This window comes from Leptodactylus fuscus, chromosome 3, assembly GCF_031893055.1.
Source record: "Leptodactylus fuscus isolate aLepFus1 chromosome 3, aLepFus1.hap2, whole genome shotgun sequence".
NCBI lineage: Eukaryota > Metazoa > Chordata > Amphibia > Anura > Leptodactylidae > Leptodactylus > Leptodactylus fuscus.
In genome coordinates this window covers 114,576,157-114,591,258 of record NC_134267.1, presented here as the reverse complement: position 1 = coordinate 114,591,258, position 15,102 = coordinate 114,576,157, and the positions used below count along the sequence as shown (strand labels likewise).

Genomic DNA, 15,102 nt, shown 5'->3' with positions numbered 1-15,102 from the left:
TTTGTTCTCTGTATTATGGCGGTGAGATGCCTTTTCTGAGCACCTAGCTTTCACCGAGTGACGGATCATTATATAGAAAAATTGGAAAACAACTACAGTCGTGTACCCGGATCCCAAGACTGATTTTATTCTTAGCTGTGATTTACAATATAAAGCAGAAAGCTAAAACTCTGCAGAAAACACCTCAAAAGTTTTTAAAGTGCAGGGGCACAGATCTCTGGTAAAGATCCCTTCTATAGGAATAGACCTTGATTTATGGAAGATACAACCTACAAAATGGTAATGGAAACTTTTTAACCAAAAAAATTTAGCACAGTGCTTTATTAACATCACAGAACAGGTAACTGTTTGTAGAACATTACAGCTAAAAATAAGATATTCATTCCTAGTATGTTGAAAATATGCCATACAAAGTAGTTTTAGTAGTAATTTTACTTCCAGGAGCAAGAAAACGGAAAATATACATATTTAAAAAGTGGGGAGTAGGGAAATGGAAAGAGAAAAGAATACATTTGTCACACCTACGTAGCCGTAATGTGCCTCTAGAATGAGACAAGCCTTTAAAACTCATGGAATTTTTAAAAAATAATGTCATGGTCTGTGAGCCATCAGCGTTTACGACGAACAGGGGTCAATGATCTGCAAAACAAATATAAGAACCGTATGAGTATCAATCACATAGCTTGCTGGTAGAAGAATGTAAAAGCTAACGCTACTAGCCATAACCTTTCCCATTCCCATTACACACAGAAAATGTACAATTCATTATATTAAACAATAGATTGAAAAAGTGTACTACCTTGATCGGGTCTTAGACTTGTGTTTGCGGCTTGCCTTCTTACCAGACCTTTGAGATTTCTCCAGAGATCGTGACCGACTACGTTTTAATTTCTTGGATTTTTTATCCTTGTAAACGACAGGAGATCCTGAACTGCTTCTTCCACTAGAGGAGGCCCGTTTCTTACTTTCCTTGGTAGAGCTCTTTTTACCGTCTTGCCTAGAATCCTGCCGAGACATCTTTGAGGAGGAAGACTCACTGCGGGAGAATGTCCTTTGACTTTCTCTCCTACTTTTCATTTTGCCCTCTTCTTGAATTGAATAGATATACTTCTCTTCCCTCTTTAGCTTTTCCTTTTTCCTGTCCTTTTCTGACTCCCTTCTTTTTCTCTCCACTTCAATACTTTTACTCCTAGTTTTTTCCCTCTCTCGGCTATTGCCTCTATGCTTGTGCCTGTTCCTGCTAGAGCTCCTACGATATGTATCGCTTTTACGCCGCTCTTTGCTTCTACTACGACCATGCCTGTCTCTGGAGCGGTTTGCTCTTTTCTCTCTGCTGTGACTATGATCCCTACGCCAATCTCTCTCCATACTATTCTTACTAGACCGTCTACGTTCACTAATTTTTCCCCTGCTTCTGCTCCTCTCCTTCCGACTCTTGCGTGCTGAACTCCTACTTCTGCTACGTCTGGTCTTTCGTGATGGTGACACACTACGACTCCGTCTTTTTTTCCTCTTTGGTAAAGAGGGAGATGAACTGCGACTACTTGAAGAACTAGAGCTGTACATGCTGCTACTGCTGCTGCTACTACTACGGTCTTTACTACTACTGCTGCTGCTACTGCTACTACTTGAGCTCCTAGATTTACTAGTAATTGTCCTTTCCTTAATCTCTTTGCCAACATCAATTAAGGGTAATGCCTCACTATTCAATTTTTTCTTATCAATCTCCAAATCCACCTCAATCTTTCTTTTTTCGTGCACGTCTACATTCATTGGAAGATCTGTGACAGGCTCATTTGCTTCATCATCATGTGCCTCCTTTTGTTGTTTTTCCTCTGAAAGCAGAAATTAAATTACTTGTCATATTGTGATGATACAAACTTAGGCCTGAGGGAAAATGTAGACCAATAAAAACCACAATATGTACATTTACCTTATAATACTGGACTCACTACAGTTGTCAAGGTACCAACATTTTGAGTTTGATACCGATAGTGTAGTCTAGCTATTCTCAATGCTAAAACAATACAATCAGTTTTCTGCATTTTTACTATAAATATTGTGTTTACCATACAGCCTGGGTTATGTCCATACCAAACATCTGTTATTTAAAGGGATTTTTCCTATGAAAACATACTATCCACTTAAAAATTAGTGGGGTTCAATCGCTCAGACTCCCACTGTTCAGTAGAACAGGGGACTTTTTCTCTGAAGACAGCAGTGTTCTGACAGCACATGCACTAATTCATTAATTTCAATAGGAGGGTCAGAGATAAACACTATACACTCCCATTGAAATAAACAGAGCTGTGTGTGCACTGCCTGACCATCGATCCATTTAGAACGGGGGACAACATGCACCCCATTCTCCTGATCACTAGAGGTCTGAGCAGACACACCACCATCGATCTGCATGTTATTCTCTATCAATAGAAAGAGTAGTAACTTGTTTTAATGGAAAACACTTTTAATGCTTTGTGATGTTCAATTAATACAGTGGACTAGTAATGTTTATTGAATTCATTCAATCCATCGTGAACTCCTAGCTACCACTGTCATGTGCTACAAATGAATCATTGCCACATACACTAGGCACTAATTTTGCAGGTCTGTGTATAACTGATTCCTGCCCTATGAAATACTATTAGTACTTGATAAACAACTCAATAACAAAACAGCCAAGGCAATATAGGCATAAAAAACAAAAAACCCGGACCAAAAAGAATATATCAAAAATATATAAATTTTATTAATATAAAAATACACAAACATGTAAACATAAATAATCATAAATGGAGGAGCTGAAGTGTCCACACTAAATGAGCAGGTGAGAATGTGGCATGTAAAAATGTACTAAATCAGCTGAAGTGCCAAACATACCAAAACAGCAAAAATATATAAACCCATATATATATAAGGAAGAGTGAACAACAAATGCCTGAGTGAATGTGAAAAATAAGGTAATGAATATCACATAACTGCAACGTGCAACTCTAAATGGAAAAAGTGAAAAAACACTGAGGTAAGATATAAATTACTGTGAAACCCAATGAATACCAAACGTAGGATAATAAAGGTATGCATGAAACTCCCTGTAAAGCTGTTACCTATACCACATACACAGCCTGCCCACGCCCGACGCGCGTTTCGCTCTTTTTGAGCGAAACGCGCGTCGGGCGTGGGCAGGCTGTGTATGTGGTATAGGTAACAGCTTTACAGGGAGTTTCATGCATACCTTTATTATCCTACGTTTGGTATTCATTGGGTTTCACAGTAATTTATATCTTACCTCAGTGTTTTTTCACTTTTTCCATTTAGAGTTGCACGTTGCAGTTATGTGATATTCATTTCCTTATTTTTCACATTCACTCAGGCATTTGTTGTTCACTCTTCTTTATATATATATGGGTTTATATATTTTTGCTGTTTTGGTATGTTTGGCACTTCAGCTGATTTAGTACATTTTTACATTTGACACAAGAGAAGGTACCCCTATGAAAATTGCTAAAACATAGCTTTTAATAGTCCAATTAAAATCTACAAAAGTCGTTCCCCCCACAATAAAGATAAAAGAAAAAACAAAATAGAGGGTGGGGGTCTTGTAGCCGCACAACCTCCCCACCCTATGTTTAGGACAAAATAGCAACTGAGGGGAGGGTGAGGATGTCTCTAGTTCTTTCTGTGTTATTTGCCTGTAAATCCACACTGGCGATGTCTTAACATCAGAACTCATATGAGACCCCCACTCCGTTTCCCCTCTGACACTCAATACAGAGACTATGCAGTCATAGCCTATATGGCATGGTCGGTCAAGTGGATCAGGTACTTAATAGAGATGACAGGGATACATTGTAATCCCAATCATAGTTAATGGGTAGTATCCAACAAGATAGTATGTCACCTCTAATCTTTTAAACCCCCGCTGCGAGCTTCTATTGTAAACCCTTCAAACAATATAGGGGAGCTCACTATTGCTAGGATGGTTATACTCAGGCTGCATAGACTCAGTAAGGCAAGCCCCGGCACTGCTCACAGCCAGGGCTTAACACTATATTTTAGATATAACAATCTATCCCTCTACGCGTTTCATCTATGATTCCTCAGGAGAGTGATATTTGTATTTCAGTAGAGCGTCAAAAATAATAAATTGCGGTTAAAACCACAAAAACTGCAGCCCTGATGGTGGGCTGCAGCATGCAAGCGAGTCCGACGCTGACTGCTGTTTTAGCTGTGTTTATAAAGCCCGCGATCCGGTCGTGGCTCCTCCCCCTCGAGACCCGCCCACCATAGACCGACCATCATGATTGATGCTGGTCGGGTAACATCATAGTGGGCGTGGTTCGGGCGGAGTCTCGTCATTCGCACAATCGCCGTACCAGTCTATGAAGAAAACCTGTATAGTAGATTACTGAACAAGTCGGTGTAACAAAAGGTAAGTGTCTCCTCAATATAACGTTCCGGATATGTAAAACAGCACTTAGGGGACTTATATATACAATTGCAATGTACATTTTTACATGCCACATTCTCACCTGCTCATTTAGTGTGGACACTTCAGCTCCTCCATTTATGATTATTTATGTTTACATGTTTGTGTTTTTTTATATTAATAAAATTTATATATTTTTGATATATTCTTTTTGGTCCGGGTTTTTTGTTTTTTATGACTATTAGTACTTCATGAAGGTGGCGCTGGGCCAGGAGATGGAGCCAGTGGGAGGGAATGTCAGTCCTTAGATGCCACCATAGATGGTGGCATCTAAGGGGTCTCTGTGTGCCTCCACCTCCTCCCTCCTTAGTTTTAAACTAAAATTGTAATATTTTCCTGGATAAAAGAAGCTCTCATTTAGATGCAATTATATAAAAAACACAGACAATATAAATTTATCACCGTAATTGTACTGATTGGCAGAATGTCACTTCATTTATGATGCCCAGTGCACCACACAAAATTTAGAACGCAAAATAAGATGGCAAAACAGACTTTTTTTTTTGCCATCCCTCTAAGAAATATTTGAAATCCCTCTAATATAATTTGATCACGGTAAAAGCAACATTAATAAAGGGTAGTGTGAACAGGATTACCACTGTATTGTGGGTGACCTTCCAACCATCACAAATAAACACAAAACAAATGCCATTATTCGACACATATGGATTGCCTTACCTTCTAATTGTCTCTCAAGTATCTGTTGCTCTTTTTCCTTTCGCTTAAATGCTTCCAACTTTTGTCGGATCCTGTGCCGGAGTTCTTCTTCATCTGTATCAGAAGATTCTGAGCCTCTGTCACTTCTCTCATCTTCACTCTCAGCTGACCCGTAACCACCCAGTCCACCTGCATATATAGATCCCAGTCCATCATGACGCAGCAATAGGAGTTTTGCCACAAATTTGTTTGAGTACAAATTCTGCAAGTCAAGTGTTTTAAATGTCCAGAATCCATCAGAGGTTACCTCTGAGCCGTCATGGGCTTACAAAAGACCACAAGAGCTTTGTGGTCTGCGACTCCAACCACCACAGTTACTGGCACTTTGATTTCTTCCCATGTATCTCAGACACATAAAATCTGTTTACTGTGCATAAAACTATGACTTCTCTATATCCAGGAAAGAATTTGTGCAACCAATATACATACTGATATCACAAAACATAACTGATTGACCCTTTCAGAAACTGCCTAATGTGTAATCTGAAATAAATGAAATACAACATCCAATTTCAGGATTTTGCTGTATAATTTTTTTCTTTTTAATCACTGTATTAGGGCAGAATGGACCAGCAGAAGTCTATCATGGGCTGCACTGAATTAGAGTGTCCTGCTCTGCTTCTTATGTTTAAGATCTTCAGCTCGGCAAACGGAAAAACAGAATCTATGGTGCTGTCTCCTGCACTGAATACTGTACCCCACTAACCAGAGCCTGAAACCGGAGGCATGCTTTTATTATTAGAAAATCATATAAATGGCATTTTCCTAATATACTGTTTATTTAAATTGCTTCCATTAGGGCTGGTGATCTTAAAACCAATTCAAGTAAATAAAGGCCAGTTGCAGTGAACAAAGAGCGGAAGAAACGCAGAAACAGACCAGGACTGCAACTCTTCATTCTCAGGGTTGGTGGTGGTCTCAGAGGACAAACTTACACTGATCATATTGCATCACTCTGTAAGATGGGCACACCGTTAACCCTTGTGTGTTTCTATGGAAGCTGGAAAACAATTCATACCACCAGCACAATTTCCACAAGTACAGGTCAATAGTTTTTCCCATAGTTCTAAATGGAAAAATCCATTCATATAGTGGTTGACTAGGCAGATTTGCCAATCAATAGACTGGAAAAGTTGTGTGAGAATGAGACACATAATATACGCTGTTCTGATGGTTGCAACTTCTGAATATGGTTTCCAACAAGTGAAGAAAAGATGTTGGTTTTAAGACTTTATTGCTGGTCTGGTGCTGACATATATTTAGAGGACATTCTCTATATGATTTAAAAACATTTTTTACAATGCAGTTTTTTAAAAGCCAAAAATATGGTTAAAAAAAATTCTGAACGCATTTTCACAATTAGCTATAAACTTTATAGCACATGGTTTAAGGTCAATGGATGCATGAGGGACCAAAGAAAGCATGTCAAATAAGACACGTTGCTGTACTCAGAAGACAATAAAATGAAGCATTTTATATAAAAAAATTCTATTCTTTTGTTTACATCAGATTTGGTTGTATTACTATACATAACGTCATCTGCATGACAACAATCATATATAGTGCCAAAGTAGTGGAGCCAAAATTACAGCACCTTTTCACTTTACTGCACAGAATCGGCAGGAAACTGCAGCCAATATAATGAAAAGGTCATCTGTTGGATTTAAAGGACAATGTCTAAGTAACCCAAATATAGAACTTATTTTACAATGACTTACAGCAATGAACAAAAGATGTTTTTAGTGTTTAAAAGGTGTAAAACGTATTTCAGTAGCAACCACACAGTATGTTACACTGCAAAACATATCCAGTATGTTGTATGCAATGAAATACAAAAACAAACTACACAATATTTCAGATATGTCAATGAACAGATTGAATGGTATATTCCAATGAGCTGATGAAAGAGCTGCATTCACAATTCTAAGAGTCTGTTTTCTAATGTTGAATACTGGACATGTTTTAGTTAAAACCATGCACACTAGATGAACCAACTAACCCCCACCCAGCCATTAATAGTGAAACGTACTTACCAAGTCCAGTAAGGGAAGCCAATGCACTGGACTGTGCCAGCTGCCTTGCAGGAGCTTTGTATCACATCAACAACAGGAACAACATGTTAACACACATAGCCACGACCGCAAAGTCATGAGCTTCTATGCAAAATTAATTACTAGTGCTGCTATTTGGGGGGAGAGAAGAAAGGTTAAAATACAAAATCCATTGGAAAAAAACATGCAGTCTTTGCAATACTCCTAAACAGCCAATGAATAAGAACGAAAACTTAATTCAATTTGATTTGCTAAAACGTAAACTTCAATAGGGGGCTTAAGATATAAAATAGGCATACTTCATATAAACAAAATGTGAGACACGCACTTAGGGGCTTTTCAGGTAAATTTGTGCAGTCAGAATGGTGGTTCTGAATTATAATGAACCTGTACAATAAACCTTTACCTTGTGGAGATAAAGGTTATGGGTTATAATGTTTAGCTACTTGGAAGATTAACTCATCCACTTCACACTAAATAAGAAGCCATGCGTTCAGAACAAAACAGAAACATCTACCTTTAGTTGCTTTACGATGAGTCTCTTTGGCCACGTTATAGATTTCTTCATTTGTGACATCCAAGAGAATTTCTGTTAGCAGCGTTTTTGTCATTAGCATCTAGACAGGAACAAAACATTATTTCTATGGATACAATGTTGACAAATACAGTAGCCATCCTTGATAACTTTTGGCAGAAACTAAGCTCTATGAGTGGAGTGCTTCCATAACAATTAGCTTGATCTCCATTTGTGATAAAGCTAAATGGATTAAGCTGCTTCAAGTCATCCTCAAAAGACAGATGTAATCAAAATGTATATTAGCAGCAGATATCGGATCACCTCCTGTGACATACGACCTGAAGTGAAGAAAGCAGTCACCCTCAATCTAAAGCATATCTCAGCTAGTGTAACTAAACTTTTGATTTTCTGGCAACATTTGTCATTATTACATTTTGTAATACACCATATAAATTTTGACTCTCTGTGAAATACTGCGCTTCTTTATTGAGAGCTGAAATCTGTACACAGCATTCATTAGGTGGGAGGAGCAGACTCTTGTAAGGCAGAGAAGCACAGTCTGGACACATTTATCACACCAAAGTTGCAGTCCTACTTGTATTCTCATCAGTTGAAAGCACAGGATTGGGAGAAGCTGCATGTAAATATGCCAATCCTGACCGTTTTCAACTGGTGAGGTCTGACTGGATGACAATCCGATATTACATGACACTAAAAGCACTTTTCTAGGTTTAACAAAGCCTGCCATGTCTTTTTGAAGTGATCCCTCCAGCCTCAGCTTTCTTGCATTATACAAGAATCTGGCAAACCTAGTGACAGCAGTGTACAGCTCTCAACAGAGAAACAAGGGAAAGACAATAAAGGAGGCTAAATTTGTTAACATTAACAAATGTTGCAAGAAAATTAAAGTTGTTCAAAAGTTACATTTTAAACATTTCCCATTACAGCTGTTGTACAACTGAGATAAAACATGTACCATTTGATATGCCTTCTCCTCTTCTGTTATTTCTGGCTCACTATTCTCTTCCTGCACAGGTGGAGAGGGACTGCGGCTGACTTTTGAACTAGCTTCGTCTTCTTCATGCTCATCATCATCATCTTCTTCATCACTGTCCTAAAAAACAAAAATAGGTGCAAATATGCAATTTGTAGTAAATTCATGAGTGCAAGTGTTAAAAATTTGCAGTAGCCACAAACAATAGGTTTGAAATGCACTACAAGAAGAAATTGCAATGCACTGCACATTCCACATGTATTTTGTAGTACAGGTGAAAATGACTGTTTGTTCTCTATGTCTAACTTCTGGGTCTTACTTACAAATTTGCTTTTTTGTGGCAAACGTGGACCGTCACCCCCCTCTTCAGTTTCTTGCTCCTTTATTTCTTTTTTCATTTGGGAACGCTGCTGTTCCATCCTCTCACGCTCCAATTTCTTCTGCTTTTCTCTTTCCATCTTCTCTAAACCTTCACGAATCCAAGCAGGCAAGGTCCTGCGCTTGACGGCATCTGCAATGAAAGAAGGGAAAATCCAGAACTAAATTATGGAAATATCTATCTATGCACTTCCTTTGGTGCAGGAATCAGCTGGGTCTGACCTTTCCATCTAACAATGATGATAATCCTTGATTTTTTTTTTTCTTTTTATGTTGGACCTCCTCTTTAAAGACAAAAAAAAATTGCAAAGCTACCAACATTAACCAACCATATACATAATCTGGAAAAATACCTACTACAGATTGGGGAAGAAGAAAATCATTATTGGGGAAGAAGAGACGTTCTGTGTATAACCTAAAAGAACATCTGTGCAACTGCTGCTCCATATAGATGTGGGTAAAAGGAATCCCCTTCAACCTGTGACTGGTAAGGTTTCCAGCACAGGAACCCCATAGATCTGACAATTACCACAATTCCTGTGGTTAGATGTCAAATCGAGACAAAGGATATCCAATATTATTCTATATTATATAGAAAACCATAAATGACGTCTACTAAAAAAGAGCACCACCCTGTCAGTGGGTTGTGTCCAATGTTTCACATCAGCTCCATTAAAGTAAATAGGGCTAAATTATACATACAACCCACAGACAGATGTGGTGCTATTTATGAAGGAAAACAGACATGTTTTTCTAATGCTGTACAACTTCTTTAAATACAGTACAAAAAAAAAACAACTCACAAATTTTATTGAAATTCAAAGGGATGCTGAAGCATTTTCTTTTCATAATGAACCAATATTGAGCAACATATTGTAAAAATCTGCCCCTGAAACATATACATACCAATCTGTAGAGGCTCTTGCTTGGGTGGTATTGGTATAGGTGAACGCTGCCTTTCCCTGAATGATGGCCTTTCCCTTCTATTAGGAGGGGGGGCAGGCGGGCCGGGTGGTCCAGGTGGTCCTTGCTGCCAATATGGCGGATGAAATCCACCTTGAGGTGGTCCATACCCTCCAGAACCATGCTAAAAAAACAAAAACAAACACTCATGTAAGTCTAACAAATGAGTGGCTTTACACAAAACATTTTATTCCTCAAGTAAACAAATAATAAAATAGAAATGAAAAAAGTACCTGATAATCGTACTGATTTACTGGTGCCATTGAGAAATTTTCAGGAGGTCCACTGAAACCATGATTATTTTGGTTAAACATGTGTCTGTTGTCATTTGTAAAATCTCCACTATCTTGACTATTGCTGTCTTCAGATGGTGGGACAATGTCCATTGGCCCAGGGGCAGGGGGTATCCATGGCTGCTCTGGGGGAGGATGGTGAGGTGGTGGCTGGTGGTGTATTCCGCCCCATTCTGTACAGATGCAAAATCACAAACAAATCAGGTCATACCTTATATGTCTTTTTTCTTTAAAACACTGCTTAGGGCTCGTTCACATCTGCGTTGCCCTCTCCGTTGTGCAGGTTTCAGTTTCCTGCATAAAACAGAGCAGGAGACGGAAACCTGCAGGAGTCTCTCACCCATTCATTTGAATGGGTGAGAGAGATGTCCGGCCGTGAGCGGCGGTGAGCGATTTGCGCTCTCCGCCGCGAAACCGGGTTTTTTAATCCGGACACAGAGTCGGACATGCAGTACTCTGTGTCCGGATTAAAAAAATCCGGTTTTGCGGCGGAGAGCATAAAACGCTCACCGCCGCACCCGGTCTGTGCTTTGCGTCTTCTGGCATGCAGAAGACGGAAAGCACAGAACGGAAAGAAGAACGCAGGTGTGAACCTAGCATCACTGCGTTTAAAAACATAAAACAGGCACCAAATTAAAGTCTGACCATAAAAGTGGATATTAAAAGATGGTAATGCAAAATTACTTACCTGGCTGCCACATTCGGTTAAAACTGGGATCCCCTTGAAAATTATGGTTGTTGGCAACAGGCTCTATTTGTGGAACTGGGGGCACATCTTGTCCATTGGGCATTATCACCTGCTGTTCAACCACTCCTTGCCCGGTAGCCTCACGTTGTGCAATCCATGCCTGGGCTAATGCAGCCCAATCAATTTGACCTTAAGGTTTATTAAAAATTAATAAGTTATTTACAAACGAACATGTAAACACAGAAAAGAAACTCCCCTGTTATAAAAGCAGTGCCTCTGTGGTCACTTTAAATAACTGCATGAAAAAGGTCCATGATGGGATTTGAAAGGTAAGCAGTACTTTTTCTTCTTTTTTAGGCTGCGTTCACACAGAGTTTTTTTCGTAAGGAAACTGACTCAAATTCCTCCTCCAAAAAACGCCTCAACATACAGTCCTATGGTGCAGCGTTTTTAGGAGGAGGAATTTGAGTCAGCTTCCTGACCAAAAAACTCCATGTGAATGCAGCCTTAGGGTGCATTCACACTGAGTAAACGCTAGCTTATTTTGTAGAGTAAAATTACACTTGTAAATTTTGCTATCCCATTGACTTCAATGATATTTTTTTACAAGTGTAAAAATACGCCTGTAAAAAATACGCCTGTAAAAAATACGCCTGTAAAAATACGCCTGTAAAATGTCATTGAAGTCAATGGGATAGCAAAATTTACAAGTGTAATTTTACTCTACAAAATAAGCTAGCGTTTACTCAGTGTGAATGCACCCTTAGACTGACAGTTTTGTAACTCTACAACGCCAGAGAAACAAAATTCAGTCTGCAACACATGAACCCTTTCAAAGCTACTAACTGGCTAAGGGTGCATTCAGACTACGTAACACCGGGCGTGTATGAGAGCCGTACACGCCGGCATTACGGCAGACTGCCGAACACTTCCCATTCACTTCAATGGGAGCGCTCGTAAACGCCGCTGTTACGAGCGCTCCCATTGAAGTGAATGGGAAGTGTTCGGCAGTCTGCCGTAATGCCGGCGTGTACGGCTCTCATACACGCCCGGCGTTACGTAGTCTGAATGCACCCTAAGAGAGATCATGTGAGTTTGGCGACTGAAAAGGCGGTTAAATTGTCATCTGTGTGGCGCCCCCATTAGGAGACTCAGTCGCAGTGTCTGCCTGAAATCAGCGACAGAAAATGGCCTGCACACACTTTAGTTACTCCTCCACTTTCAGGTTAAAATAAAGGAATACTTGACAGACCCCATTATAGGCAACGGGGTCCCTCGAGCTCCATATGTGACCTACGTTTTAGAGGTTCGCTTGTGAGCCGACGCAATTGTGAATCTACCATAATAAACGCGGGCAGCAGTTGCTAAGCACTTACTTGGATCTTGCTGGTGCTGAAATGACTCCATCCATTGTTGCTGATTTAAGGGCCATTGCTGCCAAGGCTGTCCGCCTTGATCCCACATGCCTGCCACGTAAATGGCAAATCACTGCCTGCACAGAAAAGTGGGATTACGGTTATTAAAAATATGAAATTGTAAGAATGTGAAAAAAAAATAGTCCACTCATAATAAAAAGGATAGTTCATCTTTGTAACTTTTTTTTTTAATGGAACGTAAATATCTTTATATTCAGTCCATAAACAGTTCTCCCCTAGAGGATAGGCATCTGAACTTTGGAAGTGATTAGGAAAATGATACAGCCCATGTCCCCTGCTTCATTTACTTCTATAAATGGCCAAGTACAGCACAGAAATGAATGGAACAGTTGTCATGCATGCTCACTTCTAGTCCATAAACAGAAGGGAAACATGGACCCCACACAAAGCGCCCTTTCTATTATATAATGGACAAGGCTTGTCTTCATGACACAACCCCTTTTAGATACATGAAATTTTCATAACAACCTATTCAGCACTGGCTACAGCATGGTAACCAGTCTGCATTACCTGGGCTAAGATGATTTTGCAATTCCTGGCATAAAAAACTAGGTTGAGAAAGATATTTTAATAAAAATGTGTGATGCATGCAAGATAGGAACTGATCAGACACTGACCATCAAATCATCGGTGTAAGGGCTAAATCACATGGGGCAAAATGGTCAGGATTTTGATTCTGAGACCGTGTCAAAATCCTGCCGCCTCTCATTGAAATCAATGGGAGTGGCTCGCAGAAAAAAAAAAGCAAGCTGCCCTTTCTTCAGGCGGATTCCGCAGCTGATTCAGCCACAGCGTCCGCCTTGCGACACCACCCTCCGGACTAGGCCCACTCATTTGAGCCTAATCTGGAGTGGGAAGCCGCGACTGAATGTGTTCACACGGAGCCCCGTTAATCAATCCTCCCAGGCCTCCATCTCCACTGGTGGCAGCTTTGGTCTTCTGTATACAGATCCCCCAGGTGACGTCACCAGTTGTGACCCGTTTGGCTGCACTAGTCACTTGGCTCAATCACAAGCCCCAGCGATGGCCTCTTCATAAACAGAACACGACTGCTGTGACACCTTGTTTGAGAAGTGGTGACCGTTGAGGCCTGTGACTGCCTACAGCAGTCAAAAGGCACCGCCAGCCTGTGATCTGTATACAGACAAAAGGAAGAAGTCCCAGGGAGAGGGGAGTAAAGGGTTTTTATGCTATTAGCCCCTCTCACTGATTCATCACCCCATGCACTGCACTGTAGGAGTGTCTGTAATCCAAGTTGCTGAGCCGATAGGTGTTTTTGCAGTTACTGGTTCCATGATCACCTCTCAGTATGCCAGTCAGTCACCAGTATCATAGAAATTCATATGGGGGCTACTACGGCTAAGGTCAAACTTTAACTTTTGACCAAAGTGATTTGTGACTGCACTACGGATGTGAGTATGGAAGAGTCAGACAGGACTATATAAAATGTGTTATTGTGTCCAGCCCCTTTATGCTTGGTAACGGGAGAACATACCATGTGTGGGGACAACAGTGGATGCTTAGATTGTAAGTGGGATTGAAGAACTGAGCCAGCTGCCTGGTAATATTGGCTGTATTATTCAGATTTACACAAAATGTGACTTTTTTTTTTATATGTGTATTTTCACTTTTTTTTTTCTTTTTAAACACAGCTTTAACCTTATATGGCAAAGCAGTGCGCGCCCATCCGGTTCTATTTACTAGATCTATCACCATGATCTTCACAATGGACATTTCCTAACTACAAGGAGGGGAAGGGGGTCCTAAGTCTATGGGACTGCTGTAGACAGACGAGCTGAGTACTCGCAGTGCTGCTGCTCTCTAGTAGCGGCCTGCTCTCCTAGTGTTACCTCAGCAGGCACGATCACACATGTAAGCTGGCGCAGCACGGCTACTTACACACAGGCTGTCCTTCCCGCGCCTCGTAGCGCTGCTACACACGTTATCATCCAGTATATGGACGACACATGATCTGCAACAACTCAGCCTCCCGCGCCTGCGTGCTAGGCCCCATTACTGCCGAGAATCATAGCGGCTAGCTCCTGCAGTGCCCTCCATTCACTTACATGCAAAATAGCCGATACTTCTATAGACTGACCCTTAGCGAAGGCAATCCACCCGCTCACGCACGTTTACTGCCGCTCTTCCTATAGAGCCAGACCCTTCTATGGCGGCCGAGCGCTGCAGACAGACAATATGGCGCTCCTGGACTCGAGAACGGAAGTGATCATCAGTGAGAGGCGGAGGAGAGGCGGTCACTGGCGCTGCGGGAAGTGATTGCCACATCGCCCCCTCGCGGTTCATCGCATTCATGGTTATTGGAGACTTGTATGTTACGGAGACAAATTGTCATTGTAACTGGAGAAGCGGCAAATCTACCACAGACTGTAGGGGCAGGGTTACGTCTAATGGAGTTGTTCCTGGCAGGTCCTCTCTCTGGCAACTCCAATCTAGTCACCTCACTAGTGAACGGCAGGAAGGAGCTACCAGGAGGAACTCTCATTACTGAGGTGACTAGATTGGAGTTGAATACAGGAGGCTGGAGTCGTGTCTCTTTAGGGAGGATCCTGCAGTAT

General features: G+C 40.8%; 1 protein-coding gene across 2 annotated transcripts; it reads right to left on the bottom strand.

Annotated features, from left to right (window-relative positions):
• Positions 1 to 414: 414 nt before the first annotated feature.
• Positions 415 to 14,735, bottom strand: PNISR (PNN interacting serine and arginine rich protein). Of its 2 annotated transcripts, XM_075268188.1 has the most exons (12): positions 14,593 to 14,735; positions 12,467 to 12,582; positions 11,091 to 11,279; positions 10,343 to 10,575; positions 10,053 to 10,233; positions 9,092 to 9,279; positions 8,751 to 8,888; positions 7,775 to 7,874; positions 7,240 to 7,293; positions 5,168 to 5,335; positions 800 to 1,835; positions 415 to 639 (listed from the first exon to the last, which is right to left on the bottom strand). In XM_075268188.1, the coding sequence occupies exons 2-12, from the start codon at positions 12,552 to 12,554 to the stop codon at positions 609 to 611; spliced, it is 2,406 nt and encodes an 801-aa protein (XP_075124289.1). In that variant the 5' UTR covers positions 12,555 to 12,582; positions 14,593 to 14,735; the 3' UTR covers positions 415 to 608. The 2 variants fall into 2 exon arrangements, 1 of the variants encoding a protein (XP_075124289.1); XR_012715329.1 differs by lacking the exons at positions 415 to 639; positions 800 to 1,835 and having other exon boundaries at positions 5,230 to 5,335; positions 6,801 to 7,293.
• Positions 14,736 to 15,102: the final 367 nt, after the last annotated feature.

Bases quoted from the DNA above. Each gene is read 5' to 3' on its own strand.
- PNISR (XM_075268188.1), bottom strand. From the start codon at position 12,554: ATGTGGGATCAAGGCGGACAGCCTTGGCAGCAATGGCCCTTAAATCAG. The intron at 10,576-11,090 runs GTAAGTAATTTT...GCATCTGTACAG, and splicing joins TAACCGAATGTGGCAGCCAG to AATGGGGCGGAATACACCAC. The intron at 8,889-9,091 runs GTAAGTAAGACC...TTTGTTTTTTAG, and splicing joins TGCCACAAAAAAGCAAATTT to GACAGTGATGAAGAAGATGA.